The sequence below is a fragment of the Electrona antarctica genome (assembly GCF_951216825.1).
Source record: "Electrona antarctica genome assembly, chromosome: 16".
NCBI classification, from domain to species: Eukaryota; Metazoa; Chordata; class Actinopteri; order Myctophiformes; family Myctophidae; genus Electrona; species Electrona antarctica.
Genome location: NC_136797.1, coordinates 5,555,759 through 5,570,610, shown reverse-complemented (window position 1 = coordinate 5,570,610; position 14,852 = coordinate 5,555,759). Strand labels below are relative to the sequence as shown.

The 14,852-nt window shown below is 42.5% G+C and overlaps 2 protein-coding genes across 3 annotated transcripts in view; both read left to right on the top strand.

Annotated features, from left to right (window-relative positions):
- Nucleotides 1-3,799, top strand: part of LOC306939821 (fibroblast growth factor receptor 1-A-like) — a 73,900-nt gene extending 70,101 nt beyond the window's left edge. The window contains exons 15-17 of the mRNA XM_079524549.1: nucleotides 1,262-1,399; nucleotides 1,746-1,851; nucleotides 2,103-3,799. Coding sequence (XP_079380675.1) covers nucleotides 1,262-1,399; nucleotides 1,746-1,851; nucleotides 2,103-2,153 — 295 coding nt within the window. The 3' untranslated portion in view covers nucleotides 2,154-3,799. The remainder of the gene's footprint in view (nucleotides 1-1,261; nucleotides 1,400-1,745; nucleotides 1,852-2,102) is intronic.
- Nucleotides 3,800-7,335: 3,536 nt separating this feature from the next.
- The window catches only part of cldn5b (claudin 5b), a 46,055-nt gene continuing 38,538 nt past the window's right edge, over nucleotides 7,336-14,852 (top strand). Inside the window, exons 1-2 of one of the 2 annotated variants that reach the window (XM_079524550.1) lie at nucleotides 7,336-7,447; nucleotides 7,866-8,050. The gene's annotated coding sequence lies outside the window, so the exon portion shown is untranslated. Of the gene's footprint in view, nucleotides 7,448-7,530; nucleotides 7,651-7,865; nucleotides 8,051-14,852 lie in introns of those variants that run through there. The other variant, XM_079524551.1, reaches the window with a different exon arrangement.

The window sequence follows — 14,852 nt, the reverse complement described above, 5'->3', positions numbered from 1 at the left end:
AGATTTCGGTTCTTTCTTCCAGTATCGTGTGTGTGTGTGTGTGTGTGTGTGTGTGTGTGGCAAGAACAAAATACATGGTAATCAATCAAATACATAAAAAATAAATCGTACGTAAGCTAAGAACCTAGCAGTGGAATATGCACACACACACACACACACACGTACGCACGCGCGTGTGTACACAAGAGTGAGAGAGAGAGTGACGTCTGGGGCTCCGTTTTCGTCACCGCTAAACCCCCTTATCCCTAAACTTCTTTGCCTTTTTTTACTATTTTGAAAAACTTTTTTGAATAGTTCAACTAGCCAATCTACATTGACACGTTGTGAGTTTGTAGACTGGCCATTTTAACTATTCAAAAATGTTTTGCAAAATAGTAAAAGAAAAAGGCAAAGAGGTTTAGGGATAAGGGGTTTAGTGGTGACGAAAATGGAGCCCCTGGTCCCCGACACACGTTACCCTAATTTTACGTCCTAACTTTACTCGAAGTTACTCAAAGTATTAATTTAACCCCATAGATTTCACTGTGTAGTTTATGAATGGAACACATTGATGAAGGTCCCTGCTGTGTAGTTTATGAATGGAACACATTGATGAAGGTCCCTGCTGCGCTTCCAATTGCAGCGGATGACAGCGCAGTGGGAAGGCAAAACCGCAGCAAATTAAATATGCAAGAATCCCAACTTCTCCGCCCATTCGCATCGAGTCTACCAAAGCATTAGGTGTGAATGCGACCTAACTGTTGTCCTTGTTCCTGTGATGCTTGTTCTTGTGATGCACTGTGTTAAAGGACCACTTCACCACTTTTCAACTTCTCTTCCTATAATTGGTCCTAACTAATGTTCATGATAAAATACCATCATTTTTTTCCTACTCAGTCTGTGTCTCATAGGAAGGCTGTGGGCAGTTCAGAAACCCGTCCACCAGTGACATCATCGATGGTGAATCCAAGCTAATAGAAACGGCAGGCTTTCTTTTCCTGAAAAGTTGCAATGTAAAAGTTGAAGCCATCTCACGATAATAAAAATCTAAATATATTTTAAAACAAATCTGCCTAATGATGATGTCACTGGTGGAAGGGTGTCCGAACTGCCCAAAGCCCTCCTATGAGACACAGACTGAGTAGGAAAAAATGGTGGTGTTTTATCATGAACATTAGTGAGGACCAATTATATGAAGAGATGTTGAAAAGTGGTGAAGTAGTCCTTTAACCATTGTGTCATTGTTGTTGTCTCTCCTCATGGGTGTGTGTGTGTGTGTCAGGTGGTCTTTTGGGATCTTGCTGTGGGAGATCTTCACCCTGGGGGGCTCGCCGTACCCCGGGGTGCCTGTAGAGGAGATGTTCAAGCTGCTGAAGGAGGGACACCGCATGGAGAGACCCTCAGCCTGCACACAGGAGCTGTGAGTGTGCACGCACACACACACATGCTGTACACACATGCTGTACACGCACGCACGCACGCACGCACGCACGCACGCACGCACGCACGCACGCACGCACGCACGCACACACACACATGCTGTACACACATGCTGTACACACACGCACGCATGCACGCACAGTCGCACACACGCACACACACACACACACATACACGTACACGTACACATACACACACACAGGCATGCTATAACTGACTATATGGATGTTGTGTTTGTATCCAAGTAGAAATCAAATCAAATGATTCTCTCTCTCTCATACTGTGTTGTTTTAAATCTCTCTCTACCATACTGTGTTGTTTTCCAGGTACGTGTTGATGAGGGACTGCTGGCACGCTGTCCCGTCTCGCAGACCCACCTTCCAGCTACTAGTCCAACATCTAGACAGCAGCCTCTCGCTCATGTCCAACCAGGTAACCAGACCCACCTTCCAGCTACTAGTAGAACATGCTTTAGTGCACTTCCCCTCCTTGGTGGAGAGGCGGGAGGCTGCATGGAGGTGTGACTTAGTAGTCCAGGAAGGAAGTGAGATCATGTTCGTTTTTTTTAATTAAAATAAGCTCTGGTTGCAAACAGGGTGAAGTAGCCCTTTAAGGAATATACCAGAGGTTTCTTAAAGAAAACATTGCAATAACTCTTTCTAAACTGTGGATTATCTCTCCAGGAGTACCTAGACCTGTCCGTTTCTCCAGTCCAGTACTCGACGTTAGGCTGAGACACCGACAGCTGCTTCTGCTTCTTCAGTCCATTCCACGTGACCGGATCCCTGGGACCCTTCTCTCCCGTGGACCACAGGATCCCTGGGACCCTTCTCTCCCGTGGACCACAGGATCCCTGGGACCCTTCTCTCCCGTGGACCACAGGATCCCTGGGACCCTTCTCTCCCGTGGACCACAGGATCCCTGGGACCCTTCTCTCCCGTGGACCACAGGATCCCTGGGACCCTTCTCTCCCGTGGACCACAGGATCCCTGGGACCCTTCTCTCCCGTGGACCACAGGATCCCTGGGACCCTTCTCTCCCGTGGACCACAGGATCCCTGGGACCCTTCTCACCCGTGGACCACAGGATCCCTGGGACCCTTCTCTCCCGTGCGTGGACCACCCCGTTCCCACTTGATCTGTCGTGCCTTGCCAGCATCAGCTGCCGGAAAAAAAAAAACCAATCTACAAGCTCGCAAAGCGCCGCGTGGATAGCACGTCGTGAGCTTGGAGATCGGCGATTTTCCCCCGGCGTACGTGCGTCGCCAGCGCACGACAAAGTATGAATTCAGCTTTAAAACATCTGTCACTGTTGATGCGAGGAACAGCTGTCGTAGGCTGGATGCTCTCCCAGACAAGCTTCAGGGGAGCAGCTTTACAATCCTCTACGCACAGAACATCTCATTGGTAGGCTATTAAAGATACTGTACAAGATCCCGTGTTCATGTTTAACGTCTGTGTTGATGTGTTGCCATCTCAGTTTCCGCCATTTTAGTTTTAGCAATAAATGGTAACCGGAATGGTGACGTCGGAACAGTTGGCAGCAGGTATTTATGGTCATCGAGCATTCAGAAAACATTTTTTCATCATCATCATCGTCATCGTCATCATCATCACCTTTATTTAGTACAGCTGAGGGGCAAACCCTATTTGCAATGTAGCCGAGGTTACAATAATAGACACAATCCAAATCCATTACAGAATGAGTGTGAATCAGTGAATCAGAGTACAGTTACGAAATAAAATAACTTAAACAGTACATAAAACAAGTAAACAACATAATAATCACGGATAAAAGTGTGATAAAAGGACCATTTCTCTGAACGGACCAAAACGCAACGAGCTGATTTTATAATCGGAGAAGACTTTTGAGGCTCATTCCAGGACGTTGGGCTGCTGACAGAGAAAGCTGCCTTAATTGCCCAGCGCTGTCTTGAGCATGAGCAACGTTAGAATGTTATTTACTTTGTGTGGGTGACTTGCTTCAGTGAAGGGAGTTCATTGAGCCTGTACGATCACATTAGATCACATTGCCACCAGTGTTTGGCAGTATAACAGCAATGCACTTAACCTCCAGTTGAGGTCCGGTATTACAGGGAAAATACCTTTAGGTATATATTTTAGGAGTGGGGGTTCATCATTTTTCTTTGAAAGAAAGAAAGAAAGAAAAAGTGTTTAATAATGTCACTACACGAGACCTTGAAAGAACTGTACACACGTGCACGCGTGTGTGTGAACTGTGAAGAGGACAGATCATTTGACATCTAGAAGGAAACAACCTTCTTATGAATGAATATTGTATATTAATGTGATGGACAGTCAGAGACTGACGGTAGGATTGTACAAATGTATCCGATGCCATAAACTATACGTTGACTATCCACACGCCTACTTTGTGTTGTTAACCACAGCAATCAATTAATGCAGATATGGATCAACAATGTCTGAATACACAAATAAATCCCATCTGATCTCTTGCATATGACAGTGTGGCTCTGGGACAGTCTGTCATATTATAGATCACATTAACAGTGTTGCTCTGGGACAGTCTGTCATATTATAGATCACATTAACACTAACAGTGTTGCTCTGGGACAGTCTGTCATAAAGATCACCCATTTTGACCTGAGATCAGATTCTATAAATGTCTTCTACATCCTGACAGTTTTCTGAAAAAGCTATGTTTCTATGTCAGTCGTTCTTCGATTTTTTTTTCAAAAATAGCAGACCTACAAGCTCGTAGCGCGCCACTCGGTGGCGCGCTATGAGCTTGTAGATCTGCTATTTTTCAATAGCTAAAGCATAACATAATGCTAACACCAAAAGTGGTTCCCGCCCAAAATGGGTTAACAGTGTGGATCTGGACAGGATAAAGATCACGTTCGAGAAACAAATCAAGTTGCCTGCATTATGAACAAAGACTCAACACATCTTCCCCTGAAAGAAAACAGAATTGTTTGTTTGTTTTTGTTTTTCCATATTATGATGGCCTTGCATGAATCTCCTGCATGCCTTTACATGATCTGTTACTTTTCTGGACATTTCTGTTCTGTTTCCCCATGATTAAGATTCTTGGCTACTGTACTTGGCTGTACTTAACTGTATTTACATGTGCAAAGGTGTTTTGTTGAAACAGAATCCATTCATCTAATATGCTACCTTGGTTCCATCTTACGTATAATACGTCTCTGTGGTAATAGCAGCTAGTCACTCTGCAGAGATGATCCCTGACATTATGTTTACAGGCATTACTTTATGTTATGATCACTAAAGGATCGATGCTTTCTCTTGTTTCTCAATAAACAGATCATATCTCAGTCTCTGAAGCTTGTCAAAACACGAATGGTCTGTTCTCTTTGGACAGTTGTGATGACGATGAAGAAAAACTAAATATCTGAAAACCCAATGAATGGTATAACTTCCTGTTACAGAACAACTCGCTGAAATCAACCATCTCTAATCGGTTTTATACTTTTGTTTTGGGGTTTTATCATTATTCACTAATATTTCCAGGTATGTTTCTCGTATAGAATGAATAGGCCTACATTTGTGTTGTTCGTGCAAAACTAATGCTTGCAATGGATTCAGAATCATGAATAACCACTATAGTAGCATGTCACATGCTACTTAAATCATAATTAAAATTATATATAGGCTATATATATTTTAATAGCCTATAGTTAATGGTACCCAACTTTCAAACCCTGAATTTACCATGATCCACAATTTATATAATCTATTTTTAATATGTTTGTTTGGATGACCCTAAGGATCATAAAAAACCTTGAACGATTACTTTTGCAAATTTATTTTGGGTCAAATCTTAGATTGGCCTAAACGTGTCATTCACCATATTTCATATTTATATATATTTTTAAAACTATATTTGTATAGTTATGAGCTTGGTGGGGAACAAAATAATAATAATGCAATAGAGACACACGTGGACTACACATTTCACGCCCCCAAATGAGACAGCGTCCCCACTTCTGGTCCGTTGGCACGGATACTGCAGGCCAGCCCATAGAAGTCCATTGAAATTCAACTGTAGTTAGCCTACTTTTAAAATAATATGAAATGAACTGAAGACTATTGATTTGAATAAAAATATGTTTCCAAATGTATGAAGTGTCTTTGTCAACATATATTGTTGTTTTCTCAATAGAGGATGTATTTCACATTTAATTTACCACTTGAATGAGTTACCCATAATGTTAACGGAGCAGAGGGGAGACGGCAGACAGAGAACCTGTCGCTTTTACGGGACGTCACTGCCTTTACGAGGCTACGAGCGCCGACTTTGAAGAGTGGAATTCTCTATACATCCCGATCCCGACTGACTGTTATTCATGTCTATATTTTGAACATGTCACAGGCTTACTATATATGTTCTACCTACCACGGATCTCCGACGGTGTGTTTTACCGCTGTCAACTTGTTGTATAATTAACTTGCTGAATAGTTGCATGGGAAAATAAGCTAAATGGAGGAGTGACATCCTGACATTTTCAACTACCTAGTGAATTCTCCAGATGAGTATTAATAATAGTCTTGCAAGATGCTGTTTAGATCATTTTCAACAAATACATAGCATATAAAACGAAATACAACAATTATATCTGGGTATTGAAAACCTCAAGGGATGCAACCGTGACGTATATACCGTGCGACCACTTTGACTTGAGAATTACAATGCTAGTACTTTTCACAAACTGATGGAGTACATTATAGTACATTGTAGGATGTATATTGAGATGGCAGGTATGTGACATTGAAAAGGACAAATCAAACATATGGGACACTTTATCAGAACACAAAACAAATCGCTATAGCCTCAGTAATGAACCAGTGAAATTAGGGTATTTTATGATGCCTCTCATAGGGATTGCATTGGCAGCTGCAGTACACAGTTGAAACGGACCAGAAGTGGGGCCGCTGTCTCATTTGGGGGCGTGAAATTTGTAGTCCCCGTGTGTCTCTATACAATGCAAATAACTGTCGTTTTGTTAGTCAGTGCCCAAAGTCGAAATGCCCTTGGTTTCAAAAACATATAAATGTTTTGTTAAATATAGCCTATGAGCACTGAGCAGCAGAGGTTAGATCATTTGGGTGGTAGGCCTACTGAAATATTAGGGTTAATTTAAAGTGCATACGGTTCCCTCTAGTGGTTGCTTCTATGGACTGCAACAAAGTGAAGGAAAAGTAGACCATGAGCGGACCGGACCCTGTCATTTGCATCTGAGCATCATCATGAGCCGGGCTGCTGCGGGGCAACATCCAAAAACAACATCCAAAAAAGGAAATATAGCCTTTAAAAAAAATACATTAAATAAAACACCATAGAGACACAAAAAATTGTAGTCAGATACTCCCTATCTATAGATTGATAGATTCAGTCTAGTCTATGAATGCAAGTTATTGGTAGAGACTCCCTAACGGTGGGGCTCCACCCCCCCCACACACACACACACACACAGTACACCTGCATGCTGTTGTAAGGTTCACAGGCCGAGTGTTTGACTCAAACTCCTCTGTGTTTGGTTAGCCCAAACATTTAGACTCTCGTAGAGGTTTTTTTCGATTCTGACGAATGATTCGTCAGAATCGAAAAAAACCTCTACGAGAGTCTAAATGTTTGGGCTAGTGTTTGGTAGTGAAATAAACAAGTTAAAACGTACCGTTACACCTCATGGAAGATGAGGAAATGAAATCTATATTTACCCAGGGTATCTGGGCTAAGCTCAAGAACTTGTTTCCAGCCAGGCCCTGCTCATAGAACACATTTCATCGTAGTGGTTGATGCCTTGTTCAAGGGCATTTCAGCGGTGGTAATTTTAACGTGTCGGACGGCTGATTCGAACTGGGAACCTTCCGGTATCTAGACCGCGCCGCTATCCGTTCGGCCACCGCTGCCACAGTTGTCAGTGTTGTCAGGGAGTGGAAAACTGCCCAGAGACATGACGTGACAGCAGGAGGAGAAGTTTAATTGTCATCATTGACAAACTGAGTGCATTCCCCCAAGAGACCAGGTGAGTTAGCAATTATAGTAGCTTCTTTAATTAGCATTGATGTTTAATAGAGGTGAATTGTGACTGTTGTGTGTATGTCACTACTTGGTCAAACAAAAAAGAATAGCCCAGGATATAAAGCATTAGTTATATTTGTGTGCTGTGCCTGTGAAGTGAATAATATTGTGTTGAGCTGTGTTTGTTTTGCTGTCAGGCAAACAAAAGTAATACTATACTTACCAATCTTCATAACAAGACTGTCACACAATAGTGAGAACACCTGCAAATGTTGTTTTTTAAATACTAAAATAAGCAGATTGAACACTATATTATTATTATTATTATTATTATAAGAAATTGTCAAACAATTTGCATAGCCAGTATATGTGGGAAGTCCAAACTCCAATCCCTCGTCTTCCATCTCAAAAAACATTTCCAGACTCCGTTGACCGTTGCTCGGACCCGAGTCATCCATAATGCCTTTATCATCTCCTGGCCGGCTGGAATACTGTGACTGTGTCCCCAACAAAGCCTTGGACCCACTGACTGCAGTATTATGTGCAAACCTCAGCTACCTGCTTGATGCTTCCACAACTGATGATGTCAAGTAGAAGACGGCTCAAGGTACGAACCTTTTCCCCCTCTTTCCTGCTGCTGCTGCGTGTGTTGTAAGCTGTGTGTCAGTGCGTACCACTTCAAGCTGTCATTTTTCTGTCATTTTGGGACCCAATGATCGGGTGGCAATGAAGCATGTTCAGTGACAGTTTGGATTGATTGATTGATTTGAAGTATTTATTAACAGTTTGCAGAATTACGGTACATTTCAAGCACAACTCAATACAAAAACTGTTAACTGTGAGTAGACGACACCATAAAGCATTACACTTGTTTATAATAGGGTCCACCGTTTTTAATTCATCATAACATTTAGACACGTACAAATATACACTTCTATATAGCCAACAACAGGAAATCATCATAAAGGAGGTAAAAAGTGGGGGAAAAACATACAGTGAGGGGAGAAACGGGTGGGGGGGGATTCAGATTTTATGGAGGCCAGTTTCGAATTGCAGCCGTCCGTAGGTGCCCTTTGAGATCGGTTTTGAAGGAGTTAAGGGATTCACATGACTTCACATAACTCCCTCTGCATGGTGTTGTGGGTGTGGACTTTGTTGACATTAAGGAAGTATCTAGACAGGTACATGGGTATCTTGGTGGTGTATCGAATCTTGTGCACCAGACCCATTGCAAGATGCTGTACTCTGTCGTCGACCCTAAAGCCATTCCAGCCTGTCAAAGTGGGCAGGGGTGAGGTGGGTTCTGGGGGGTGAGGCCCAGTAGTAGCCTGACCAGTTTGTAATCTGCAGTCTGTTGTGTTGTGTCTGCAGAGGTCACCAACATGTCCGTACAGAGGTCACCAACATGTCCATACAGAGGGCAGGGGTCACCAACATGTCCGTACATGGACAAATGTGTCCGTGGCGGCAAAGACTTGGTCTTGTCGTGGCAAATTTTAGATTTTTCTGTTTTACACAACATTATAATGGTCTAATTTTGATCATAAGACCCACTTTACTGGATATTTTATTATTTGAATGATGTACGAGTCACTTTGTACCTCTATTGTATTGTATTATGTATGCTGCAGTTGCGGTGGGTCCTTGTGTCCAAGAGAAATGTCTCCTTTGGGAGACAAAACAAAGTAACCTTGAGGAACCACAAGGACCGGTTCAGTCTGCTGTGAGAATAGAAAGTTATTCTCATGTTCTCTGAAGTATAGGCTACATGACCAATGGCCACAGTGTTGTTTTCGTTGACTAAAACTAAGACGAATTTTTTTTCTTCGTCTACCTTTTTTCACTGACTAGAACAAAATAAAAACGAATCTATGATGACTAAAACTAAGACTAAATATATTGACAATTTCGTCAACAAATAAACACTAGACTAGTAAAATGTTAGGAAGGGATAGTAGTGAACAAGAGATCCAGTTGTATGCTTGTTTGCATGCTGAAAATAGCAGATCTACAAGCTCACAACGTTGTGAGCTTGTAGATCTGCTATTTTCAGCATGCAAACAAAGTGTAAAATCTGCCATTACAACGACATCAAGGCCTGTCAAAACACACGACTAAATCAACTGTAGATTTAGTCGACTAAAATCGTATAGACATTTTGTTGACTAAAATGTGACTAAAACTAAATGAAAATTATTCAAAAGACTATGACTAAAATCTAAATTTACTGACAAAAACAACACTGAATGGCCATGCCATATACCCATTCTAAACCTTTATGAGGTGTATAGGCTGGTAAAATCTGAAATATCTCCAATGGACTTATTTAAAAATTCAGATGGTGTCTTTTAGATAGGAAGGCAAACTAGTCACTGCAAATCATATATAAGTGTGAAATTGGTTCGGTCAAAGAGCCAGTACCCACCACCGCCACTATGGGGCGCCCTGGGACTAGAGGTTCACAACTCTTGTGTATTTTTAGGTATAAGGTATACAGAATACTGGGTGTTCTTTTTGGATATTGGTCAGACAAGGCTTTATGTATGTATACTGTAGGCCTACTCTTAACCCAGTTAGGCCTGACGTCGAAATTTAGAAAATGTCTTCTAGATCAGTCTTATAGACAGTTTTCTGAAATACCTATGTTTCTACATTATATCAGTGGTGCTCAATAGTTCATGTCAAGGACCCCAGAAACTATATGTAATTGGCCACCGACCACCATCTGAAAATATGTTGTTCCAGGGACCCCCCAGAAGCAAAGATTTGAGTTAAAATTCAAAGATTTGCGCCACATTTTCACGATTTTTCAAAAATAGCAGACCTACAAGCTCGTAGCGCGGCACTCTGTGCCGCGCTATGAGCTTGTAGATCTGCTATTTTTCAATAGCTAAAGTATAACATAATGCTTAAAACATAAAAAGGGTTTCCCCGCCCAGAATGGTTTAATTTCATTAGAAAATCAAACGGTAGGATCACAAGTTAAACATCATATAATACTCCAGAATGTTTTGCTCAATTGTCTGTTTATTTCCACAATGTATGACTCTCTCTGTCTTGTAGAACAATATTATAAATGAGTCATTAGAAAGGTCTTTCAAAGCTATAGCCTCTCTTGGGGCAATCTGGGAAACCATCTGCAAACCAGAGTGAAAACAGCGCCCTCTTTCTTTTCCTTTGAGTCTGGAGAGACTACACTCTTATTGGGTGACACATTAGCCCATTTTGACCTGAGATCAGATTCTAAGAATGTCTTCTACATCCTGACAGTTTTCTGAAAAAGCTATGTTTCTTTGTCAGTCGTTACCACTCCAAGGAACCGCAATGTCCGTGTCTGTGACGTGTTTGTTTGTGTGTGACTCATGTGTGACTCATGAGTACCAGTAGGGGCGCTGTCGTGCCAAAAACAGAGAGAGGGAGATAGTGCTGCACTGTTGCCTGCTAATGAGAGAGAGGGGGGGGGGGTGGGTGGAAGGGGGGGAGTTGCACCACTCAGTTCACACAGGTGTGATTTTCAAAAATAGCAGACCTACAAGCTCGTGGCGCGCTATGAGCTTGTAGATTTTTTCAATAGCTAAAGCATAACATAATGCTAACACCAAAAGGGGTTCCCCGCCCAAAATGAGTTAGAATCACAATGATGAATAGTAAAGTAAAGCAGACACATCTTGGTCGATCAACCTACAGAAGCACTGAAAACAGGGGGAACAAAATTAATGTGCGTTTAGATGAATCTAAATGTAAGCATTTTATTTTATCTGAGAATCTTAATAATTTCCCTCAAACATATAAATCTACATTTTGCTGATATACAGAAAGAATACAAAAAGTCATATTGTATTCGAAACCCCCCCCCCCCCCCCCCCCCCCCCCCCCCCCCCCCAGGGCAAAAGGGTTCTCAACCGGAAATGCTTTGGCCATGTCTCGTGACCCACGGGTTGAGAACCCCTGTGCTATAGTATGATAAGTTTTAATTGATTTAAAACAAAACACAAAAAAAAACGCAAAAAGTGAAATGATGGAGATAAGAGTTTTCTGCCCGGCAACAGGGATATATTGTGGTATTGTTTCTTCGTTGCCAGTTGGGCTGCCTGTAAATCACTGAGAAGAAATGTCAGTGCGTTTCCTTCCTCGGTATGACTTAAGCCAATTAGGCCTGACGTCGAAATTTAAAAAATGTCTTCACAGTTTTCTGAAAAACCCATGTTTCTATGTCAGTGGTTCTCAAACTATTTAATGTCAAGGACCCTTAGAATTATATGTAATTGGCCGCCGACCCCCCATCTGAAAATGTGTTGTTCCAGGGACCCCCTCAGAACAAAGATTTGAGTTAAAAACCAACTCTGAAAGAATATATATTCAAAGATTTCAGGCACATTTTCAGGATTTTTCAAAAATAGCAGACCTACAAGCTCATAGCGCGGCACCAAGTGCCGCGCTATGAGCTTGTAGATCTGCTATTTTTCAACAGCTAAAGCATAACATAATGCTTTAAAACACCAACAGGGGTTCCCGCCCAGAATGACTTAAGCAGAGGAAACGGACTCACTCAGGAAGCTGCTCATATACTGTCTGCCTTGGGAAAAAAATACAAAAGAAATAAAGGCCCTTCCTTTTGACATTAAAGGTGAGCAGTATGGGTTAGCGCCCCAGCCTGCGTCCTCCAGGGTGAGCAGTATGGGTTAGCGCCCCAGCCTGTGTCCTCCATGAGGAGGGGAGCAGTATGGGTTAGCGCCCCAGCCTGTGTCCTCCATGAGGAGGGGAGCAGTATGGGTCAGCGCCCCAGCCTGTGTCCTCCAGGGTGAGCAGTATGGGTTAGCGCCCCAGCCTGTGTCCTCCGTGAGGAGGTGAGCAGTATGGGTTAGCGCCCCAGCCTGTGTCCTCCAGGGTGAGCAGTATGGGTTAGCGCCCCAGCCTGTGTCCTCCGTGAGGAGGTCAGCAGTATGGGTTAGCGCCCCAGCCTGTGTCCTCCGTGAGGAGGGGAGCAGTATGGGTTAGCGCCCCAGCCTGTGTCCTCCGTGAGGAGGTCAGCAGTATGGGTTAGCGCCCCAGCCTGCGTCCTCCGTGAGGAGGAAGCCCAACAAACCCTCGGTGAGGCCTTTAGGAGGGCCATTTATATAATCCATCACTCCTGAATGAAGTGCCTGGTTCTGGGAGTCTGGTGCAACGCACAGGTCCTGGGCCTGGTGAGAGCAGGAGTGGACCTGGTGAGACGTTGGAGGGGCCCGGACAGGAGTCAGTCAACCCACAGAGCCTATAGTCCTTCCACGCGCCAGAATCTGGTTCTCCCAGTCCCGGCAGAGTAGTTTCCGGAGCAACGGATTGTGTGGCCTTGCTCATTCCCTGATGGACTGATCGAGGGTAGCTACTGGGACGTAAAACGGGATTTGATCAACCCCGGCTGGGTCGCCTGAGTGAGGGGTATGATGTTGGTAGACCCGAAACCCCGTTGACCTCAGGATACATCACTGAGGAATGGATACGTCCCAGGTGCATCCATGCGATGTATTTTTAGTTATAGGGCAACATTTGAAATGCTGGAAATTCACATAATGTGGAAGGAAAAAAGAAAATATAAAATTAATATGCAGTTATTCACTCTCACTCTCATAAACAATGAATAATGGTTACATTTCAGATTTTTTTTTTTTTTTAATTGAACAGTTAAACCCGCCCGCCTCCAACATTTCCCATGACTCAAGGCCAGTGGCCTTCAATGTTTCTCAGGGCACGCACGCACGCATGCACGCACGCACGCACGCACGCACACATTGTAAACAATTGTAAACAATTGCATTGCAGATGAAGCTTTTCCATATATTTCATGGATACAGTAGCTTCATATCATAGACTTGTTTGACAGCACTATGATCAGTGTTGTGTGAATGAATGTCATTTCTTTTACACATTGGGTATTTTCAGACATTTAATTACTTACCAAACGTAATGTTGACTTTGGCTCTTCACTTGGTTTGTTCTTATTTCCATTGGGCCGATGGGGCCTTGGCCGATCTACAAGCTCTGCGACCTGTTGTGAGCTTGTAGATCTGCTATTTTCAGCATGCAACCAAGTGTACAATGACTTATACTGGATCTCTTCCCCTTCCTAGCATTTTAGTCTAGTTTTGGCGAAATTTAGTCGAACACTGCTGTGTGTCACATAGTGAAAACATAGTGTGTGTGTGTGTGTGTGTGTGTGTGTGTGTGTGTGTGTGTGTGTGTGTGTGTGTGTGTGTGTGTGTGTGTGTGTGTGTGTGTGTGTGTGTGTGTGTGTGTGTGTGTGTGTGTGTGTGTGTGTGTGTGTGTGTGTGTGTGTGTGTGTGTGTGTGTGCGTGCGCTTGCGCTGGTCCACTTTTGTTATCACTGCGTGCTTTGTGGAGAGAGACAGGAAACGGTGTTGCTTGGCACAGGAAACGAGCTGATGGCAGAGATGGGAGAGAAATGTTTGTTTGTTCCCATCATAGTGCACACACACACACACACACACACACACACACACACACACAGCATCAAGATGCATGGCCAACTAACCCCTTTAAACAGTGGTGGAAGAAGCCTCTCCATAAATTATTTTAATCGTTCGTGACACGAAACGACAATTTTATATTTTTTTGCAGCTTTTGGGTTTTCGAAATTTGTCAAAATCTTTTTAGAAAATAAGTAGAACTACAATAAGCTCACAACAATGTACCCAAGTACAAAATAGGCTTTCATTGGTTACTGTATGTTTTGTAATAATAACCGAAATCTACAAAGTAAGTTTTAAACCGGAGGTTTTCAGATTGTAGTGGAGTTTTTAAAAAAAAAGTATATTTGCCTCTGAGATACAGTGGAACAGTAGCATAAAGTATTGAAAGACCAATACGATAAGCACCTCAAAACTGTATAATTACGGTGGTGGAAAAAGTACTCAATTGTTTTACTTAAAGGACAACTTTAGTTTTTTTTCAACCAAGGTTCATGTTTTAGGATGTTATTAGAGAAACTAAAATATGAGTCTTATTTTCTTTTCATTTGCTGCTTTCTTTCGTTTTAGGGATTTTAGCTGTTTTTGACAGGGGGCGGGGGCATTCGAGCATGGGGCTAAATATGTATTTTTTTACAACATTTTTTAGCGATTTATTTTTTAATTATTTACTATAGTCCTAATAAACCCCAGGAAATTTCATCTGGCCACAAAAGATCACGAGATCTACTGAATGTGTCAAACTGATATTGAGCCTATGACACACAATGTGGCTTCCCCCCAGTAGGCTACCTTCACATTCAGTAGATCCTGGGATTCTTTTGTGGCCAGATGTAATTTCCTGGGGTTTATTAGGACTATAGTAAATAATAAAAAAATAAATCGCCATAATATTTTGTAAACAAATACATATTTAGCCCCATGCTCAAAAACAGCTAAAATC